The sequence below is a fragment of the Mobula birostris genome, chromosome 2, assembly GCF_030028105.1.
Source record: "Mobula birostris isolate sMobBir1 chromosome 2, sMobBir1.hap1, whole genome shotgun sequence".
Lineage (NCBI taxonomy): Eukaryota > Metazoa > Chordata > Chondrichthyes > Myliobatiformes > Myliobatidae > Mobula > Mobula birostris.
In genome coordinates, this window is record NC_092371.1 from 15727450 (window position 1) to 15749480 (window position 22031).

General features: G+C 47.0%; 1 protein-coding gene across 1 annotated transcript; it reads right to left on the reverse strand.

The window, feature by feature from the left end:
* Positions 1 to 3882: 3882 nt before the first annotated feature.
* On the reverse strand, positions 3883 to 17025 carry isg20l2 (interferon stimulated exonuclease gene 20-like 2). The gene is made up of 4 exons (XM_072238150.1): positions 16805 to 17025; positions 9793 to 10527; positions 9268 to 9468; positions 3883 to 4404 (listed from the first exon to the last, which is right to left on the reverse strand). The coding sequence occupies exons 2-4, from the start codon at positions 10426 to 10428 to the stop codon at positions 4291 to 4293; spliced, it is 951 nt and encodes a 316-aa protein (XP_072094251.1). The 5' UTR covers positions 10429 to 10527; positions 16805 to 17025; the 3' UTR covers positions 3883 to 4290.
* Positions 17026 to 22031: the final 5006 nt, after the last annotated feature.

Here is a 22031-nt window from a genome sequence, read left to right on the forward strand (position 1 = left end):
ATACCTAATAAAGTGACCACTGAATGTATAAGCAGACTGCTAAGGGTTATGGTGGACGGTTATAGAGAGAAGGTCGGAAGAATGGGGTGAGAAAACAAACCAGTTGAGATTGAATGGCAGACTCGATGGGCTGAATGGCCATATTCTGCTCCTATATCTGATGTCCTTATGGTAGAGAAGGAAAGAACACAATGAAAACAATCTGGAACCTGGTTCAACAGTGGTGAAAAATAAACATGAGATTCTGGAAATCTTAAGCAAACCACAAAATGCTGGAGGAACTCAGGTCAGGCAGCAGCTATTGAGGGAAATGAACAATTATCATTTTGGACAAAGTCCCTTCATCAGAACTAGAAAGGAAGGGCCAGAAGCCAGGAGGAAATGAAGGCAGTGGTAAAAAAAAAGCCTTTAGCTTGCTGGCCTTTATCGGTCAGGGCATTGTTAAGTAACACAATAAAACGGCTGTAAGGAACAGGTTTCATGCCTCATTCTTGACTTTTAAACTTTGCATCACAAAAACATCAGGATCCCACTGTATCAAAATCAGCATCACCCTGCTCTCTCTCACTTGTGACGTTGCAAGCTGTGTTAATCTTTGATCAGACTGTACTTGGAGTATTGTCTGCAGTTCTGGTCACTCCATTACCGGAAGGCTCTGGAAGCGTTGCAGATGTTCGAATGGATGCTCTCCAGATTAGAGGGAACGAGACACTGGGTTGTTTTCTCTGTAGTATCTGAGGCTGAGGGAAGACCAGACAGAATATGAAATTATGAAATAGGGTAGACAGTCAGAATCTTTCTCTCGGGTTTGAAATGTGAAGTGTGAGACCAGATGCATCTTAGGAGAGAGGGGGAAAGTTTAAAGGAGATTGGCAGGGTAGGTTTTGCTTTACACAAAATGGCAGGTGATGGAGGCACTTAAGAGGCTGTTAGATAAGAGACACAAGTAACAGGAAAAGAGGGGATATGGAATGTGTACTGGCCGAAGATAGTTTTTTAATTTGGCGTTGTGTTGCATCTCCCAAGCCCCTACCTCCTTCCTGTAATGGAGCAACCAGAATTGCACTGTACCCCAAATAAAGCCCAATATTGTGGGCTGAAGGGCCTGTTCATGCTCTGTGTTCTTTGTCTGTGGGGTGGCACGGTAGTGTAACGGTTAGTGTAATGCTTTGCAGCAGCAATTACTGGGTTAAATTTCTGCTGCTCTCTGTTCTCCCTGCAACTGCGTGGGTTTCCTCTGGGTACTCTGGTTTCTACCCACATTCCAAAGACATAGGAGTTAAAGTTAATGAGTTGTGGCCATGTCACGTTGACACAAGAAGCATGCCGACACTTGCAAGCTGCTCCCAGGAAATCCTTGGGCTGTTTTGGTTGTTCATGTTTTGATGTACATTTGACAATAAAGTTTCACACTGTCCACTGGAAAAGAAGGCTGGCCTGAGTTCTTTGCTGAAAATAAACCATTGCCTGCTCCAATGGAAAACACTGAGGGTGGGGGGGCACCTTTATCACATAATCTCACCACCACTTTCACAAGGTCAAACCAGTGACAGTCTGATCCCACGAACATAGAAATTGCAACACAATCGTGGGATTGATAAATATAAGTACTGATGCTTACGTCTGAAAGCACACAACACTGAAAGGTTTCTTGGCTTCGGCTTCTGGGCACTGAAGCGAAGCCTCTGCTGAATGCTTCACTGTGTTGCTGTGAGCTGGCTGCCTTTGCACTCTCTCATCATGGGCCAGATGCTGCCAAGATGCCGGTGAGCCAGGACGTGAAGTCACCTCCAAGATCCTCTCGCAAGGAGGAAAGCCAGCGGGGGTGAATTCTTCTTTTTTCATTATTCTTTTTGCTGCCCACCATTGCTTTCCACACATCTGTCACTCTGGGTCCGCGACAGATTTCAGTTTCAGAGGGAGGGCTGAGATTGCTGTGAACTGTTTTAATGTGGATCACGCACTGACTGGGCTTGGGAACAGGGCAGAACAGACAACACTGGTTTTAGAGACATATTCTTAGCTTAACAGAAAGACACGGTGACTAACCTCCACACTGTCTGTGAGAGGTCTCTGTATCTGATAGTCACTGGTTCATAAACAAAATGGAATGAATTGAGTCAGGGTGAAGGTAGTGGGTAGGAGAGGGGTAATATTCCACTAGCATGCTTCCACACACAGTCTCAAAGCCAGACAGTCCTGGGCCAACGGCGACTGCTGGGAGACAAACGACATATGGAGCTAACCTCCACACAGCAAGATCTTACAAGAGGACTGTTTGTAATTGCAGACAGACAGTAGGGACAGCTCACTGGCTCATTTTCTGAACAGCCTGAGGGGACAGACAGAGTTTAACCAAATTAAAGGATGGCACTCCTGTAGTGCGCCACAACATTGCACCACTCGCTCAGACTGCCCCTCCCCAGTGTGACCCTCCATCAGTACCACCCCTTCCACAGAGACCCTCCCTCAGTACCACCCCTCCCACAGTGTGACGCTCCCTCAGTACTGCCCCTCCCCACTGTGACACTCCATCAGTACCACCCCTCCCACAGAGAGACTCTCGCTCAGTACCAACTCTCCCACAGTGTGACTCTCCCTCAGTATCACCTCTCCCAGTGTGACTCTCCCTCAGTGCAACCTCTCCCAGTGTGACCCTCTCTCAGTACCACCTCTCCCACAGTGTAACACTCCTTCAATATCACCCCTCCCTCAGAACCACCTCTCCTCCAGTGCAACTCTCCCTCCCTGGAATATCAGCCGTGATCTACGTGTGCCACGTGTGCCTCTGCTGTCAGGCTGACACTGAGAGGTGAGGAGGTTGTTTAGGTGAGTGAAGAAGAGAGAAAGAGTGAGAAAAATATGGAAAGAATGAAGTATACTGTGAGGGAGAGAGAGTGGGGGTGGAATAGTGAAAAATGTGAGTGGGGTTGAGAGGGGTAGGAGAGGGTGGAATACTGAACAGTGTGAGTAAGAGGGGTGGTACAGAAGGGGACATGTGAGAGGGTAGCAAGAGAGAAGAAAGAGTTAGATAGAGGTGAGAGGGGGATGTTGGAATTAAAGGAGATGCTAAGAGAGTTACGTACAGGATGATGGGAGGAGGTATGTACAGCTTGGTGGGAGGGAGAGGGTTGGGATGGTGAGGGGGGAGGGTCAGGATGGTGGGAGTGGGGAGGGACGGGATGGTGGGAGGGGGAGGTTCAGGATGGTGGGAGGGTGGAGGTTCAGGATGGTGGGGGGGAGGGTCAGGATGGTGGGGGGGAGGGACAGGATGGTGGGGGGGAGGGACAGGATGGTGGGAGGGGGAGGGACAGGATGGTCGGGGGGAGGGACAGGATGGTCAGGGGGAGAACAGGATGGTGGGGGGGGAGGGTCAGGATGGTGGGGGGAGGGACAGGATGGTGGGGGGGAGGACAGGATGGTGGGAGATGGATTCCCTGGTGACAGAAGTCCCTCGGGAGCAACAGATATCAGATGCTACATCCGATGCAAGAATGCCAAGCTGCTGGGTTACTGACCGAGATAACTCAATGGTTCCTACTAGAATAGGAATGACAATCCTATTTTTAGAAGAACTGTGTCAGCTTGATGACCCAGATTCAGAAAACCTGTCAGATCCTTTGGTCTTCTCCTCTTTGGCCAGACCCCGGCACAGCTCGTTCACCCACAAGCTCTCCACAACCCTCATCACAACCGTTGATCTGAGGGTCTCCCGGTTAGTACACCTTCCAAACCGTTCCCTCACCCCGAAACTCCACTCACCTCCCACACCCTGTGACAAACAGAGAGTGAGCTGTGCTGGGGGGAATCTCCATCACTTCCCAGCAACCACCTTGTTCCCAACCGACAGTCCCAGAGAAAAACACAGCAGGAACAACAGGGTTAAAAGCTTCTCTCTTCTTCTCGTTTCTGCAGATATATGGAAATACAAAAAAAATGGTGCAATCTGCCTTAAAAACGAGCAACTTCTCAAGCCTTAGAAGGGATTAAATCCCTTGAGAAAGGACACAGTGTGACAGGGTCAAACCTTTAAAATCTTTTTCTCTTTTCCGTGTTATTGTTAAATGAACCACACAATTTCAGTACTTGGTTACCGGTTGACCTCTGTAGTACAGATCGTCTTGAGTTGTCCAACTTTGTGAGACTTAGTCTTCGGAAAAGGGTCCCAAAGTTGCACCTCTAGCTCTGTCCACGTCTGGGGAGGTGGGGGAGGGTGGGAGTGTGTGGTGAATACTGTCTTTCCCACAGGTGGGCAGCTGCTGCTCACCACACCCTCTCCCAAGACGCCAGCTATTTCTCCTCTGTCTGAGTGGCCCCCTCCGACTCCAGCTGAGCCTCAACCAGTTTGTACAGCTCCATCGTGGCACGAGCATCTTCCACAGAAGAGTGGCCCTTCTTGCCCACCTGAGACAGCACATAATCAAGTTCATTATCATTAATATGCATTGTGAAACTTGTTGTTTTGCAACAGTACAGTGCAACACAAAATATAACAGAAATTATAATGTTATGTATTTAAAATTTTAAAAAATAAGGAAGTAGTGCAAAAATTAGTTAGTGTTCATGGTTTGGTTCATCGTCTGTTCAGAAATCAAATGGCAGAGGGGAAGAAATTGTTCCTAAAACACTGACCCTGGGTCTTCAGGGTCCTGCACCTCCTCCCTGATGGTAGTAATGAGAAGAGGGCATGTCCTAGGTGCTGGATGCCGCCTTTTAGAGGCATCGCCATTTGAAGATGTCCTTGAAACTGGGGAAGTTAGTGCCCATTATAGTGCAGGCTGAGTTTACAACCCTCTGCAACTTTTTCTGATCCAGTGCAGGAACGAGAATGAATACTGTGGCTAAGAAACCACAGCAGTGCCTACTTCCAAAGAAGGATAAGGAATCTCCGCATGCCCCCTTTCACCTTCACCAATTTTTGCCGATGCACAGTGGAAAGCATCCTATCCCGATACATCACGGCTTGGTACGGCAACTGATCTGTCTAAATCTGCAAGGGATGTGGACACAACTCAGCACAACATGGAGCCAGCCTTCCCTCTATGGACTCTGACTATACTTCTCACTGCCTCAGGAATACAGCAAACATAAACAAAGACCTCCTTCACCCTGGTCATTCTCTCTTCTTCTCCCCCTTGCAATGGGCAGAAGATATAAAAGCTTGAAAACATGTACCACTAGGCTCAGAGACAGCTTCTGTTCTGCTGTTATCAGAATCTTAAACGGACACTATTTACAACAAAGGTTGTACCTTGTCATGGTATTTGAACCTTATTGCCTACATACACCGACATTCCACGTAACACTCCATTCTGCATTCAGGGACTTAGGTATGGAATGATCTGTCTGGATGGTAAACAAACAAAAATCTTTCTCTGTATCTCAGTACATTGGACAATAATTAACTATCAATTTCAACAAGCCACACAGCGCATGGGATCCTGGGCTGCATGGGCAGGGACAAAGAGTACATCAGAAACAATAACCAGCTGGCTGGAAGGAACTCAGCAAGCCGAGCAGCATCTACAGGAGGTGGCGGAGTGGGGGTGAGGGGCGGGGAAGGAACCCTCTTTGCATTGAAACCCTGCATCAGGGTTTCCCATCTTCCAGTTCAGATGCAAGAATGTCTTGTACACCTGTAGCTCCTGCACTCAATATTCTGACTGATTAAGGCACCTTTACCATCACCCTGTGGACCTGTGTCATCACTTTCGGGGAATCTCGTACCTGTACCCTGGGTATCTCTGTTCTGGAACATTCCACAGGGCCCTACTGTTTACTGCACAAATCCTGCCCTTGTTTCTTTTACCAAAATGCAGCACCTCGCATTTCTCTGAATTGGCCTACTGGCCCAGTTATAATCCTAGACAACTTTTGTTTTCCAGGCAGAGCATCAGAAACATACAACACAATATAAGCCCAATATGGTGCCAACTTTATTTTTATTTATTTAACGGTACACACTGAGTCTGGCCTCTCGAGCCAGTGACCCCTCAATCCTGATTAACCCCAACTTAATCACCGGACGATTTACAATGACCAATTAACCTACCTGGTACATCTCTGGACTGTGGGAGGAAACCGGAGTACCTGGGAAAACCCACAAATTCCACGGGGAGGACTTACCGAGATTCCTTCCAGAAGTGCCGGAGTTGAACTCAACTCCGGAACACCCCGAGCTGCAACAGTGTTGCGTTAACCACTACGCTACCATGACACCCACCTTTGACCTACTTTAAGTCAATGTAACTCGTCCCTCCCGCATAGCCCTCCATTCTCCTATCATCCATGTGCCCATCTAAGAGTCTCTTAAATGTCCCCAATGTATTTGCCTCTACCACCACCCCTGGCAGAGAGTTCCACACACTTACCATTCTCTGTGTAAAAAACCTACCTCTGACATCCTCCAATCACTTTGAAGTTACGCCCCCTCATATCAGCCATTTCCGCCTTGGGGAAAGGTACTGGCTGTCCAGTCTATATATGTCTTTTATCATCTTATACATTGTATCAAGTCACCTCTCATCTTTCTTTGCTCCAAAGGGAAAATTCCTAGTTCACTCAGCCTTTCACTAGACATGACCTCTAAACCAGGCAGCATCCTGGTAGATTGCCTCTATACCCTCTCTAAGGCTTCCACCTCCTTCCTATAATGAGCCCAGCAGAACTGAGCACAAGTGTAGTCCGATCAGAGTTTTGTAGAGCTGCAACATTACCTCGTGGTTCTTGAACTCAATCTCATGACTAATGAAGGCCAAAACACCTTTTGCCTTCTTAACCAGCCTATCAACATTCAAGTCTCTCTGTACCCATTCCAGAGCCACCACACCAAGATATTCTGGGCAGAATTAAAAACAATACCTCAGCTCAATACTTTTAGACTGAGGCGTCTGTGGAGGCCAAGTCATTAGGTATAAAGACACAGTTTGATAAATCACACACGCGAGATGCTGGAGGAACTCAGCAGGCCAGACTGCATCTACGGAAAAGAGTACAGTCAATCTTTTTAGGCCAGGGCACTTTCTGTGTCCTGATGAATGGTCTCGGCCCAATTTGTCACTGTTTTCTCTTTTCCACAGATGCTGCCTGGCTTGCCGAGTTCTTCCAGCATTTTGTGTAGGTTGCTTTGAGTTTCCAGCATCTGCAGATATTCTTCTGTTAGATGTTGATAGATTCGGCAGGGGGCAGGCACCCGGTGCTCGGCCGGGGGCTGTGGTCGAGTGGTCGGCAACTTGGGCCGGCTCCCCCACCGGACTTAGTCTGGTGAGGAGGGTGTGAGGACACCCAGGACTCAAAAAAAACAAGACCTGACAAAGGGCGGATGAGTTCATGAGCCAATGGCCATCTTCTGTGGAAGAGATTAAAGCCTCACCACGTATCTACGAATCGTATGCTATGCACCTAGTTAGAAGAGACATGATGAACTTAGGCGCTGCACTGTGTGCCTGGACCTGTCCAAGGCCTCCGCCCAAGGAAGGGCCGAGCTCAAAGAAGCGGCCGCGGCTGGAGGCTGACACGGCCTCAGGCTCAAGTTTGGCAGGGGTGGCAGCAGGTGGTGCCAAGGTGGCCAGCGAGAACGAATTGGAGGAGAGGCTGTACTCAGTGCTGTCGCAAGATTGAAGAAGGTGGAGGTACATAGCTGCCAACCCCGGATTCGGGACGGCACCCACTGACTGAGATGTTGATAAATTCTTGATTGGTCAGGGCATGAAGGGATATGGGGAGAAGGCAGGAGACTGGGGCTGAGAGGGAGAATAGATCAACCATGATGAAATGGCAGAGCTGGGCCAAATGGCCTAATCCTGCTCCTGTTATCTCATGGTCTTATGGATTGTTGGGCACGTGGCCAAGAGGTTAAAGTGTTCGTCTGGTGATCTGAAGGTTGTTAGCTCGAGCCTCAGCTGTGGCAGCGTGTTTGTGTCCTTGAGCAAGGCACTTAACCACACATTGCTCTAGTGTCTGTGCGAGGAGTGGCGCCCCACACAGACTTCCAATCTGCGCCTTGTAAGGCATGAAAATGCCCGACACAGTCCTCTCAAGGTCTGAGTCGACATTCCCTCCCCTCCTTATGGATTATCCTGAAGACCCAGAGGGGTCACAATGTGGAGAATGGAGGAAGGATAAACAAAAGAGATTCTGCAGGTGCTGGGTTCTTCAGACCAGATCATTCTTCCTCACATTGTCCTCTTCCCCCCCCACCCCCAAATTTTTATTCTGGCTTCCTCCCCGTTCCTCTCCCATCCTGATGAAGGGTCTCAGCTTGAAACGTCAACTGTTTATTCCTTTATACAGATGCTGCCTGACCTGCTGGGTTCCGTTGGCATTTTCTGTGTGTTAATGGGGAAAGTGTGCTGTTGTTGTGAGAGGTGAGGGTCACTTTAATAGTAAGTGCTTGCCTATTTAAGGTAATGGTAGAGATGGGCTTCGGAATTCCCAAGGGTGGCGGTTGAAGCAAAATATCTGAATAATTTTAGAACAGAGATAGATTGATTCCAGACAAGTAAAATAGAAGTGGTAATGGATTGGGCAGGGGGTGCAAAAGGTTACCAAAGGAGAGGAAAAAAGCAGCCACAAATTTATTACCTGGTGGACAGTCTTGTTCCTTTCATAAGTATGAATATAAGTCTAATCCATAAGTATGCAAAGGTAACTTTTGTTTTAAATCACTTAATGCTAATGTTGAAATTAATCTTACACCAGTCAGTCGTTCTTGGAAATTATGTATTTATAAATTCATACAGAGAATTTTTCCCAGTGCAGAAATGGCCAATACAAGGGGGCATAATTTTAAGGTGATTGCAGGCAAGTATAGGGGAGATATCAAAGGTAGATTTTTTTTAAACGCAGAGGGTGGTGGGTACATGGAATATCCCTAACAGGGGTGATGGTACAGGCAAATACATTAGGGACGTTTAAGACACTCTTGGTTAGGCACATGAATGAAAGAAAATTAGACGGCTATGTGGGATGGAGGGGATAGATTGATCTTGAAGTAGGTTAAAAGGTCAGCACAACACCATGGGCTGAAGGGCCTGTACTGTGTTGTATGTTCTGTGTTTAGAAATGGTGTGACAGTATGAGGAGTTGGGGGCAAGCCACAATTTAATTTCCTCTGCCTCTGATTTGGTTGTGGCTCCAGGAGAGTGGCGGTGACGAGGCTGGATAGGTGATGGGAATCACATGGCCAATAAAGGTTGATGTGACCGGGAAACAGGGACAAAAGTGCCATAAATTGGGCGAGCTGGAGGGGCTTGACATTTGGTGTACCTGGATGTCCCGATGAAGCAGCTGCTTTGTGAGTTTCTTCAGCGACACAGATTCCTTCTCAGGGAAGCCAGCCTTTCGGTTCAGGAGGGGGATCTTTGAGGTGTCCCGGGTCAGCGACTGAGGGTGGAAGTAGTTGAGTGCCTTGAAGTCGTTGTGGACGGCGTGGCCGATGACAATCTTCCCATACAAGACCTTCAGTATCTGCCCAAGAAGGGGGGGTAGAAAATCACAGCTGGGGACAGTTTGTTCCACGACCACCCACCCACCCTTTGGTATCGTCACGGCTTGGAACTGATCCCAGTGATCCTGGGAGGGTAGAGGGGGAGATAGAGAAGAGGGAGAGCATGGTAGAGGAGAAGGAGAGGGGAGGGATAGTGGGAGAGGAGTGGAGAGAGACAGCAGTGGATGGGGGGGTCAGGGGACAAAGCGGAGGGCAGGGTAACAAGTCTTTGGGGAGGAAGGAAAACCAGGTGGAGGAGGAAGGAGAATAGGTGAGAGTTGAGGGGGATGGAGCAGTTGCCTCACCTCTTTTTGTGCCAGTTTGAAGGGTGTGGCATTCTTCATGTGCTGTCGCCGGATGCCGCTCCAGCGCGTACGGTAGTCGGTGATGGGGTTGGGCGGGAGGATGTACTTGTCGTAGACTAGGTCCCCGTCGTAACCGATCACGCTGCAGCGGGCCAGCTCACTCTTCTTCCCCCCCTGCCCCGTGCCCACCATCTCACAATCCAGGGCCACGCACTTGTAGGGCTTGGTGATGGATGAGGGGCGGGGTGCAGACGAGGAGGTGGTGGAGGAGGAGGAAAAGGAAGAGGAGGAGGAACCTTTGTTGTTGCCCCCTGAGTTACGCTGGAAAGGCGAGAGGCCACTCTGACACTCAGTGAGTAGCAGGCCCCTCTCCAAAGGGTGCGTGGGCTTCTGTCCTGGTGTAGGGGTTTTGAGGCAAGGTTGGGTAATGAGCTTTGGCTGGGGCCTGTGTCCCAGGCCGGAGGGAGTGACAGAGTTATGGCTGCTCACTGGCTTCACCTGCTTCCTGTGCAGGTATCCCTTCCTCTCCAGGTACGCCCTCCGCTGCAGGAAGCGCCGGTGTTTGAGGCTCTGCCCTGTGCGCTGCCTCGGGCCCGGCCCACGGGTGAAGTCCAGGTTCAGGATGACGTCCGACATGGTCCAGGGATCTGGCCGATGGGACAGCAACCGCCTCGTGAGGCTCGAGCTCCTCGGCAGACTCCCACCCTCATACAGCAATGCACACCATCTTGGTACCTGAGAGGGGCAGAACACAGGATGGCGATAAAGAACCGGGCATTATCCCATCTATAGAACAGGACAGTGCAGAATGTTTTAATGAAGCTAATGCCACACAATCCATTCTTCCTGCCAAAACTCTGTATCCCGACGTCTCTGCCTGTTCACATGCCTATCAAAATGCCTCTTAAACATAAGACCATATGACATAGGAGCAGAATTAGGGCATTCGGCCCATCGAGTCTGCTCACCATTTTATCATGGCCGATTTATTTTCCTATTCTCCTGCCTTCTCCCCATAACTTTTCATGCCCTTACCAATCAAGAACCTATCAACTTCCGCTTTATATAGACCCAGTGAGTTGGACTCCACAGCCACCAGTGGCAATATATTCCACAGATTCACCAGTGTCTGGTTAAAGAAATTCCTCCTAATCTCCCTTCTAAATGGACGTTCCTTTATTCTGAGGCTGTGCTCTCTGGTCCTATGGTCACCCATTATAGGGAACATCCTCTCCACATCCACTCCCATCTAGGCCTTTCAATATTTGACAGGTTTCAATTAGGTCCTCCTCCTCATTCTTCTAAACCCCAGCAAGTAGTGCCTGTCTTATAGTCAAAGCCCCTAGCTTGCTCTCATAGAACAGAACAGAACAGCAAACAGTCAACGTTTCAGGCCGATACCCTTCATCAGGACTCAGGGTCTCAGCCTGAAATGTCAACTGTTTATTCTCCTCCATAGATGCTGCCCCACCTGCTCAGTTCCTCCACCACTTTGTTTGCGTGTTGCTCAGGATTTGCAGCATCTGCAGAATCTTTTATCTCTATGATTCACAGCACAAGTCCTTCAGCCTAAATGGGCCATGATAACCAAGATACTCATCCAAGCTAATTCTACTTGCCAGCATTTGGCCCAAAACTTTCTAAACATTTCCGATCAATGTACCTGTCCAACTGTCTTTTAAATGTTGTTATTGTACCTGTCTCACCACTTCCTCTGGGAGTTCATTCTACAAAAATACCACTCTTTGTGTAGCAATAATGCCCCAAAGTTCCTATCAAATCTCTCCTCGCCCACCTTAAACCTCTGCCTGCAAGTTCTTTAATTAATGACCCTGGGGAAAAGGCTGAGTGAATTCACCATATCTATGACCCTCATGATTTTAAACACCTCTCTAAGATCACCTGGCAGTTCCCTACACTCTAAGGGATAAAATCCTAGCCTGTTCAACCTCTCCCTATAACAAACAAGAGAAAACCTGCAGATGCTGGAAATCCAAGCAGCACACACAAAATGCCGGAGGAACTCAGCAGGACGGGCAGCATCTATGGAAAAATGTAAAGTTGACATTGCGGGCAGAGACCCTTCGGCAGGACTGGAACTCAGCCCTTCAAATGCTGGCAACATCCTTGTAAATCCTACCTGCACTCTTTCAAGTTCAATAACCTGTTACTGATAACAGTGCAATCAAAACTGAACACACTCCAAATGTGACCCTGTACAACTGCACTGTGACCTCCCAACTTTTACAAGACATAGGACCTGAATTAGGCCACACGGTCCATCGGCCCTGCTCTCGCATTCCATCATGGCTGATTTATGCAACACACACAAAATGCTGGGGGGACTCAGCAGGCCAGGCAGCATCTATGGAGAAGAGTGAACAGTCGACTGTACTTTTCTCCTCCAGCTTTTTGTGTGTCTGCATCTGCAGATTTTCTCATGTTTGTGAATGGCTGATTTATTATCCCCCTCAACCCAATTCTCTTGTCTTCTCTCCATAACCTCTGATACCCTGAGTAACCAAGAACCAATCAACCTCTGCTTTAAATATACTCAATGACTTGGCCTCCGCAGCTGTCCCAGGCAATGAATTCAACAGATTCACCAACCCTTCTAGCTAAAAAAAAAATTACTCCTCATCTCTATTCTACATGACAACCCTCTACTCTGAGGCTATGTCCTCTGGTCCCAGACACCCGACCATATGAAACAACCTCTTTATATCCACTCTATCTGGACCTTTCAATATTCAATAGATTTCAATGAGATTCCCCCTTATTTTTCTGAACTCCATTAAGTACAGGCGCACAGCCATCAAATGCTCTTCATACATTAACCCTTTTATTCCTGGAATCGTTCTCATGAAACTCCTCTGGACCATCTCCAATGTCAGCACTTCCTTTCTTCGATAAGGGGCCCAAAACAGCTCACAATACTCTGAGTGCACTCTAACCCATGTCCTATAAAGCCTCAGCTTTATATCCTTGCTCCTATATTTTAGCCTTCTCAAAATGAATGCTAACAGTGCATTTGCCTTCCTCATTACTGACTCAACCTGCAATTCAACCTTTAGGGAATCCTGCACAAGGACTCGCAGGTCCCTTTGTGCCTCTAACATTTGAATTTTCTCCCCATGCAGAAAATAATCTATGCCTTTATTCCTTCTACCAAAGTGTATGCTCATACACTTCATTGCACTATACTCCATCTGCCACTTCTTTGCCCATTCTCCCACACTATGTCCTTCTGCAGACACTCTGCTGCTTCAGTACTACCTGCCTCTCCACCTATCATCTGCAAACTTTGCCACAAAGCCATCAAATGCGTCATCCAAATCATTTACATATACATGAAAACTAGCAGCTCCAATACCGACCCCTGCGAAACACCACTATTCACTGGCAGCCAACTAGAAAGGGTCTACTTTTAAACCCTCTTTGCTTTCTGCCAATCAGCCAATGTTCTATCTATGCTAGTATAACTCCTGTAATACCACGGGCTCCTATCTTGATATGCAACCTCATGTGTGGCACATCGCCGAAGCCCTCTGAAAATCCAAGTAAACAAAATCCACTGTCTATCCCAACTGTTATTTCCTCAAAGAATTCCAACAGATCTGTCAGGCAAGATTTCCCCTGAAGGAAAGCATGCTTTGGGTTCTTTTCTCATGTGCTTCCAAGTACCCTGAAACCTCATCCTTAATAATGGACTCCAACGTCTCCCAACTACTGAAGTCAGGCTAACTGGCATATAATGTGCTTTCTTCTGCCCCCCCCCCCGCTTCTTAAAGAGTGCAGTGACATTAGCAACTTTCCAGACTTCCAGAACCATGCCAGACTCTAGTGATTCTTGAAAGATCTTTACTGATGCCTCGACAATGTCTTCAGCTGCCCCCTTCAGAACTCTGAGGTATAGTCCATCTGGTCCAGGGACTAATGGACCTTCAGATCATTCAGCTTCCCAAGCACCTACTCCTTAGTACACTCACATTTGCCCTTTGTCATTCTTGAAACTGGCATACTGAAGACTAATGCAAAATATTTATTACATTTGCCCGCCATTTCTTTGCACCCCATTATTACCTCTCCAGTGCCATTTTCCATCGGTCCAATATCTACTCGTCTCTTTACTGTTTATATATCTGAACAAACTTTTAGTATCCTCTTTGATATTATTGGCTAGCTTACCTTCATATTTCATCTTTTCTTATGGTTTGCTTTAGTTCTGGATTTTTAAAAGCTTCCCAGACTTTTAACTTACAACTATATTTGGCACTTTTGCTTTCTTGCTGGCTTTGACTTCTCTTATCAGCCATGGTTACCTCATCCTTCCTTTCAAATAGTTCTTCATATTTGGGATGTATCTATCCTCCACCTTCTGAATTGCCCCCAGAAACTCCAGACATTGCTGTTCTATCATCATTCCTGTTAGTGTCCCCTTCCAATCAACTTCGGACAGCTCTTCTCTCATGCCTCTGTAATTCCCTTTACGTCACTGTAATACTGATACATCTGACTTTATCTTCTCCCTTCAAATTGCAAGTGAATTCTATCATATTGTGATCACTGTCTTCCAATGGTTCCTGATGCCTTAAGCTCCCTAATCAAATCTGGTTCAATACACAACATCCAACTCAGAATTACCTTTCCACTAGTGGGCTCAACCACAAATGCTCTTAAGAGCCATCTTGAGGGCATTCTACAAAGTCCCTCGTGGGATCCAGCACCAACCTGATTTTCCCAATGTACCTGCATACTGAAATCCCCCATTATCATATGTCTGTTAAAATTACTGTTATATTATTATAACAGTACCCGCATACTGAAATTCTCCATGACTATAACATTATTATGTCTGTTATATTATTATAACATTTCATACATTATAACATATACTATTATAACATTTCAATGTACCTGCATACTAAAGTCCCCCATGACTATTACAACATTTCCCCTCTTGCATGCCTTTTTCTATCTCCCATTGAAATTTATATCCTACATCCTGGCTACTGTTTGGAAGCCTGTAAATAACTCCAATCAGGGACGTTTTACCCTTGCAGTTTCTTAACTCTGTGCACAAGTGTTCTATACCTTCCAATCCTGTGTCATCTTTTTCTGAGGATTTAATTTTTTTTTAAACCAACAGAACCCCCCACCCCCTCTGCCTGTCCTTTCAATACAAGGTATATCCTTGGATGTTAAGCTCCCAATTACGATCTTCTTTCAGTCATGACTCAGTGACCATACCAGCCAATCTCTAACTGCTCTACAAGGTCATATACCTTATTACGTATACTGTGTGCAGTGAAATATAACACCCTCAGTCCTGTATTGATCACCCTTTTTGATTTTGCCTGTATGTTACACTTCGCCTCATCCCAGTGACTGCAATTTTGCCCTATCCTTCCTCATAGCCTCACTACACACAATATTGACTTGTATACCAACTACCCCATCACTCTGGTTCCCATTCCCCTGCCAACTTAGTTTAAACCCTCCCCCCCAACAGTTCTAGCATACCTGCCCACAAGGATATTGGTCCCCCTTTGGCTCAGGTGTAACCCATCCTTTTTGCAAAGCTCACACCTTCCCCAGAAGAGATCTCAATGAGTTCATCAGTACTATCATCCTATTTATAACTCAATGCCAGCATGTCCTAAGCTTTTTTCACTGCCTTATCACTCCATTCCCTGTATATTCATGTGCCTATCTAAGAGTCACTTAAACACCACTATCGTACTGACCTCCACTCCTCACAGGACATTCCAGGCACCCACTGCTCCCTGTGGTTAAAAAAAACTTGCCCACCCATTTTCTTTGAACTTTCTCCTCTTACCTTAAGTTCTTGCCCTCTGGTGTTAAAGATTTCAACCCTGGGAACCCAGCTGAACCTGCCTTTCATAATCTTATAAATATCATAGAGCCATGGTTCCTAAGTTGTCATAGTAGTGGGAATAAGCCCCCACTACCTATAAAGTGCTCCAATTGGCGTATGTCTCTAACAACCAAGTCCCACTCTTGGCCTTCACGTGTGGCTTAGCTACTAGGTCCTCGGAACTGTTTTACTGACGAGAAGGGGCAAAGGCGGACCACAGGCGCCTCAAAACCAGCTGCTTCGGGCAGGTGGGGCCTGCCTAGAAAAACTCTGATTTTAAACCTCCACTGCCTTGCAGCCATACCCCCCCGAGGGAAAGGCTTCAGGAGTAAACCCTGAGGAAGAAGTCCTGAGCAGGAGTCTCTAAGGCAGTTTGATGTTGTTTACAACTTCACTCTGACAACCTCTGCGACAACACTGGTGCCAAGCTGTATCGGCACTTGCCCTTCCCTTTGACTACATCAGCGACGTGGAGAGAGGGAACCCACTGCATGGGCAACAGCCGGTTCTTCAAATCTTCCTGCCCAGGCTTGCACCCTGGAGAGGGCACAGTCCACCAGAGGGGCAAACCCATGATCCCCTGGGGTTGATGGCTGCCTACCACCACTACATTGAGTCATAGCATTACCGCACAGAAACAGGTCCTCCAGTCCATCCAGCTTTTCCCGAGCTGTTATTCTGCCTGGTCCCATCTGCACCTGCACCACAGCCCCTCCAACCCTCCCCATCCATGTACTTATCCAAACTTTTCCAAAATGTTGCAATCAAACTTGCATCCACCACTTCTACAGGCACCTCATTCCACCCTTGCACGATCCAGAGTGAAGGAGTTCCCACTCAGGTTCCCCATAGATATTGCACCTTTCACCCTTAACCTATAGTTCTTGTCACACCCAACCTGTGGAAAAAGCCTGCTTGTATTTACCCTATCTACACCCTTCATTATTTTGTATACCTCTACCAAATCTCCCCTCAAACTCCTGCAGTCCAGGCAATCAAGTATTAACCTTTTCAATCTTCCCCTATAACTCAGGTCTTCACATCCCAGCAGCATCCTTGTAAACTTCCCTCAGGGACAATCTCCTCTCTTCCATCTCCTCACTCATACACATCACAATATTAAATGCAATTTACCAAACAGGGGAGACACTGATGTTTTCTGTGCAAACATCTATTGTAACCTGTTCAAACTCAGGCTGCAGTTGTCCGGGCAGATGCCATCCTTTAGCAGAAACAGGTCTACTTGTGTCATGTCAGAATGACTCCTCTCCTTCCCTTCTTCACAAGCACTGCCCCGGCCCACAGTGAGTGCTCCTCTCAATATCAGGATGGGAATTCAACCCAGTCAGACACATCTACACGGGGAGCAAACAGTTGAACGATGCATTTTACTCTATGTTTCCATGTACATGTGATATATAACTCTGAATCTGAAAGGCTAGGGATGGATTGATTCAAGAGGCAAAATGAGAAAAGCTGCCTACGTTCACCGTCAGCCTGCTGAGGAAGGTGGCCATGCAGCTACAGATGTCAGGAGCCAGGGTGTGTACAGGGCAGCTGCACACTGAGTCAGAGGAGTTGTTGTCACCATTGTGACACACAGCCTGTAGGTGTGACCAGGGTACCTCAGCAGGGAGAGGCATTTGAACACACAGCTTCCACTCCGGGGTTAACCATGACTTACAGTCATCTGAGTTTGCACGTAAGGTTCAAAGCCTCAGCAAGAGTCTGGAACAGTTGAACCCTGAGCAGTGGCTGCTGTTTGGGACATGGGACATGGTGGCACCGAAATATGCGGCAACACCTCTAGGCTGCCCCCAGGTTGTGTTGGTTGTTAACGCAAACAACACATTTCACTGTGTGTTTCAATGTACGTGGGATAAATAAAAATAAATCTATATCAACCACAGGATGTTCACGTTGTCACCACACAGACGGGCTTGGACCTGAAGCAGATGACAGGACTTTTAATATATGCAAGCACTACTGAAATGCAAAAAACAGGGTAGCTACTCCGCAGACAGGAAGTTTTCACTGCAGGGTTAGAGATTCGGTGATGTTGAAGGAGAACTGTCTTCAGAGAGCAACCCTTTTGCTGTTCTACCAACTGTAGCCAGGGGATCGACCAAAGGTCTCTTCTAACACCACTCCTGCCACGTCCCCTCGATCCCTTCCTGCTCTGAACTCTGTGTCTGACCTATGCTTGAGTCTGAAGACCCGATCTCAAACTCAGAACACAATCAGTCAGCACCCGCATCGTCCCTCATTCCTCCAGGAGTGATGTCTGAAGCCTCTAGTGGTCAGTCGGCCCTGGGTGCAGAGGGGTGATGACACCTGATTATTTATTTTTTTTCTTTTCAAGCCATTCCACTAGCAACCTCCGATCTAACCCCAGCCTAATCACAGGACAATTTAAAACGGGGATTCCTAACCCTTTTCTACAATGGACCAATACGATTAAGCAAGAAGTCCGTGGCACCCTGGTGGGGAGCCCCTGATTTAGAATGACCAATTAACCTAGTAACTGGTACATCTTTGGGCTGTGAGAGGAAATAGGAGCACCTGGAGGAAGCCCACACATTCCACATACAAACTCCTTACAGAGAACGCTGGGACTGACCCTTCACAGCTTTCCCTGGTGGAGAATCCCAAAGACTCACCGCCATCCCATCTCCTCATCTCTAACTAAACAGCCTACCCCAGACACTGATACCGTACACGTGGGGCTGGAATCATCTATGGAGCCTTCTACGAATTTGCACATTGTAGTGAGGTCACCGCTCCTGAACAGGGGCATGAGTTCCTGCAACCCGTTTGGTGAATCCTGCAGCTCACTCGTCTGTTTGTAGGGACTGTGCACCATTTCTGCTTTCCTAAGGCTTATGTATTTACAGCAAGGCACCCTTCCTCTGCACTCCCATCAGAGTCACAAAGCAGAGAAATGGGCCCTTCGACCCAGCTCAGCCACGCTGACCAAGATCCCCATCCGAGCTAGTCCCAGTTGCCCGCGTTTGACCTACATCCTTCTAAACCTTTCCACCTGTGTACCTGTGCAAGTGTCTTTTAAATCACTTCCCATCTCCCTGCCACTCCTGCACGCTGGCTTTCAGAGGCTGGTGTGCACTACATTCACTGTCATCAACACTTCCCAATCACATACAAAAGGACATATACAGTCATTTATGGTTTTTAATTATGTATAGCTAGAAAATAAATTTCATGCCATATGCTAGTGATAGTAAACTTTTGGGGGCGGGAGGGGCAGTTAATGTGACACTATTACAGCATTATAGCAACATGGGTTCAATTCCTGCCACTGACAATAAGGAGTCTATATGTTCTCCCATTATGGATTTCCTCTGGTTTTCTCCCACATTACAAATACGTACAAAGTTAGTAAGTTAACTGGTCACATGGGTGCAATTGGAGTCATTGTTCCGGAACAGCTTGCTACCACACTGTATCTCATTGTGTGTCGTATCATATGATGTGGGCGATCATGCTCTTCCCTCTGATTTTAATCTGAGAAGTTCTAATAAGTCCTTCAGAACGTCTCACTGCCCAATCCTTAATGTAACTCATGTCATGTGCTATTGACGGCAACCTCTTCTTCCATTAATTTTTCCCGTTATTGCGAGATTCTCAAGTTTCCCTTTTCTCAGTACGAGTCCCAGAAATTCCAGCTGCCGTTTCCTGATTGGTGATATCAGCTCTCTTCTTATTCCAGCTTTTCACAATTCCTCATTTGTTACTCTGTCCTTCCATGATATTTTCATTTTTCTTCTCAAAAAACACATTTTCTGCAGCTTTGAGTCTCGCCTTATTTGGCTTTGATATTGGCCAACATTGGCTTCCACATGTTAGTCAGGAATAAACGTAGCACCACAACACTCTGAGTTTTGTACCCACAGAAACTGTTACTCTTTAGCATCATGCTCAAATGCTTCAACATGCATCTAACAATCCCAATCCTCCTTCTAATTTCAACATCAGCCCTACCGTCAGATGTTATTGTGCCCCTAAAAATTTGAAACTCTATGTTCGTTTGGTAATTTTGTTGCCCATTTTCAGTTCGCATTTCTGTATTTCTTTCTTCTTTGTGACAACCATAGATCCGGTCTTCTTGCAGTTGATGGTCCCCCTCTCTTTGCTCTTCCTTTGACAATTTTATCGAGTATTTCTTGGTGCTTCTCTTTAGATGCAGCTATCACCACCTGTGTCGTCTGCATATCGTAGGCTGTTCAAATTGTATTCACCAATTATCATGCCTGGAATGCTGCTAATTTCTCTTGGATTCTTCTCACTATAAAGGTTGAACAGGCTGGGTGAGAGAACACAATCCTGTCTGACACCACTCTTAATCTGGACTAAATCACTTCGTCTTATTTTCAACTCACATTCCCGCTCTTTATTCCCAATACAAATTTCTGATGATTCTGATATATTTCCCATCAGTGTCCAAATGCTGAGGGGTTTTTATAAGCTCTTCATGTCTCAGCTTCGGTATAATCGTTGAAACATACGTATAGGTCTTTTTGGACTACGAATGACTGTGGAGGCCAAGTCACTGATTATATATAAAGTGGAGGTTGATGGGTTCTTGGTTAATCAGGGCATCAAAGCTACAGGGGGAAGGCAGAAGAACTGGGTTGAGGGGGATAATGAGTCAGCCATGAGGAGAGGAGCTAGAAAAGATGGCACCAGAGGTTTTTGCAGACCTAGGCAGCTTCTTCCAGTTCATCCGTGAAAGATCGTGAACACAGCCCAGCACATCACACAAACCAATTTTCCGTCCTTGGACTCACTTTACACCGCACGCTGTCGGAGCAGTGCTGCCAGGATAATCAAGGACACGACCCACCCAGCCAACACACTTTTCATCCCTCTTCCCTCCGGGAGAAGGCTCAGGAGCTTGAAGACTCGTACGGTCAGATTTGGGAATAGCTTCTTTCCAACTGTGATAAGACTGCTGAACGGATCCTCACCTGGATCTGGGCCGTACCCTCCAAATATCTGGACTTGCCTCTCGGTTTTTTTGCACTACCTTACTTCCCATTTTTCTATTTATGATTTATAATTTAAATTTTTAATATTTACTATCGATTTGTACTCCAGGGAGCACGAAGCGCAGAATCAAATGTCGCTGTGATGATTGTATGCTCTAGCATCAATTGTTTGGTGATGATAAAGTAAAGTTAACTGCTTTCTTCTTCTTCTTTTCCTTCTTTTCTCATGTCTCTTTTCAAGGTGGCTGGAGTCCTGTCGGAGTCTGTGACCTACAGCTGCACTCAAACAACAGTTTTCTGCAGGCGGTGGATTCTTATTCCTGGATTCACTGTGCGACCTGGCATTTCGATATCTCCAGGTGTTGTCTGGAAGACATGCACCTACAGGGTACAGCCCCATGGACGATGCGGTCCCTCACTGATGTCACCAACTGAAGCGTGGTGGGAGATTAAACCATCAAGACAGCAGGTGGTGTGCAGTGCTGTCAGGAGGCCTCAGCACACGAGCAATCTTTCTCTCTTTCTGTAGGTCTTTGAGTCGGGGGACTCGGACAAGTGGCACGGCAGACGGTAACATCAAAACAGCGAGCTGCTGGTTTGTTCCATTTGTTTCAGAGGCGACCCCTAGCTAGTGAGAGAGAGATGTCGAAGTGTTGGGATGGTCAGTGGTTTTTGATGGACTCGATGGTTTCTTTGGCGATTGCATGGTGGGTGGTGAGGGAGTCGGTGCTTTCGCTGGAGCAAGTGGGGGAGGGAAGGGTTAATGCTTTCGCTGGAGCAAGTGGGGGAGGGAAGGGTTAATGCTTTCGCTGATGCTTGTGCTCGGGATGGGGAGGGTGGGCTTTGGGGTTCTAACATTCATCATTCATTTTTTGGGGTTTCTTTCTGTTTCTCAGATGACTGCGAAGAGTAAGAATGTCAGATTGTATGTTGTATACATTCTCTGAGATTAAATGGAACCATTTGAACCGCTTGATGGAATGGCAGAGCAGATTCAAAGGGACAAATGGCCTAATTCTGCTCCTATGTCTTATAGACGATTGACATTTTGGATGATGAACGGTCCCGATCCAGTGACTCTACTCAAAACATTGACTGTCCATTTCTATCCACAGATGCTGCCTGACCAGCTGAGTTCCCCTAGCTCTTTGGACATTTTACCTACTTGTGTTCTGTCTCTCAGCCAAGTCTCCACCCTCCCGATTTGAGTTACTCTAACCTGTATCCTCCAAGAAGGTCCACAACCTCGTCGTGGATTGGAAGCTTGCGTGCCTCAATGACCTGGAGAACTATGTTGGCTGGAGTCAGGGCTTTATGCTTTGCCTCTTGGAAGGGTCACCCACGTCAAGCAGGTC

Coding starts and splice junctions, on each gene's coding strand:
- isg20l2 (XM_072238150.1), bottom strand. CDS start 10,428: ATGTCGGACGTCATCCTGAACCTGGACTTCACCCGTGGGCCGGGCCCG. Junction 9,469..9,792: donor TCAAACTGGCACAAAAAGAG/GTGAGGCAACTG, acceptor CTTCTTGGGCAG/ATACTGAAGGTCTTGTATGG. Junction 4,405..9,267: donor TGCTTCATCGGGACATCCAG/GTACACCAAATG, acceptor GTGCTGTCTCAG/GTGGGCAAGAAGGGCCACTC.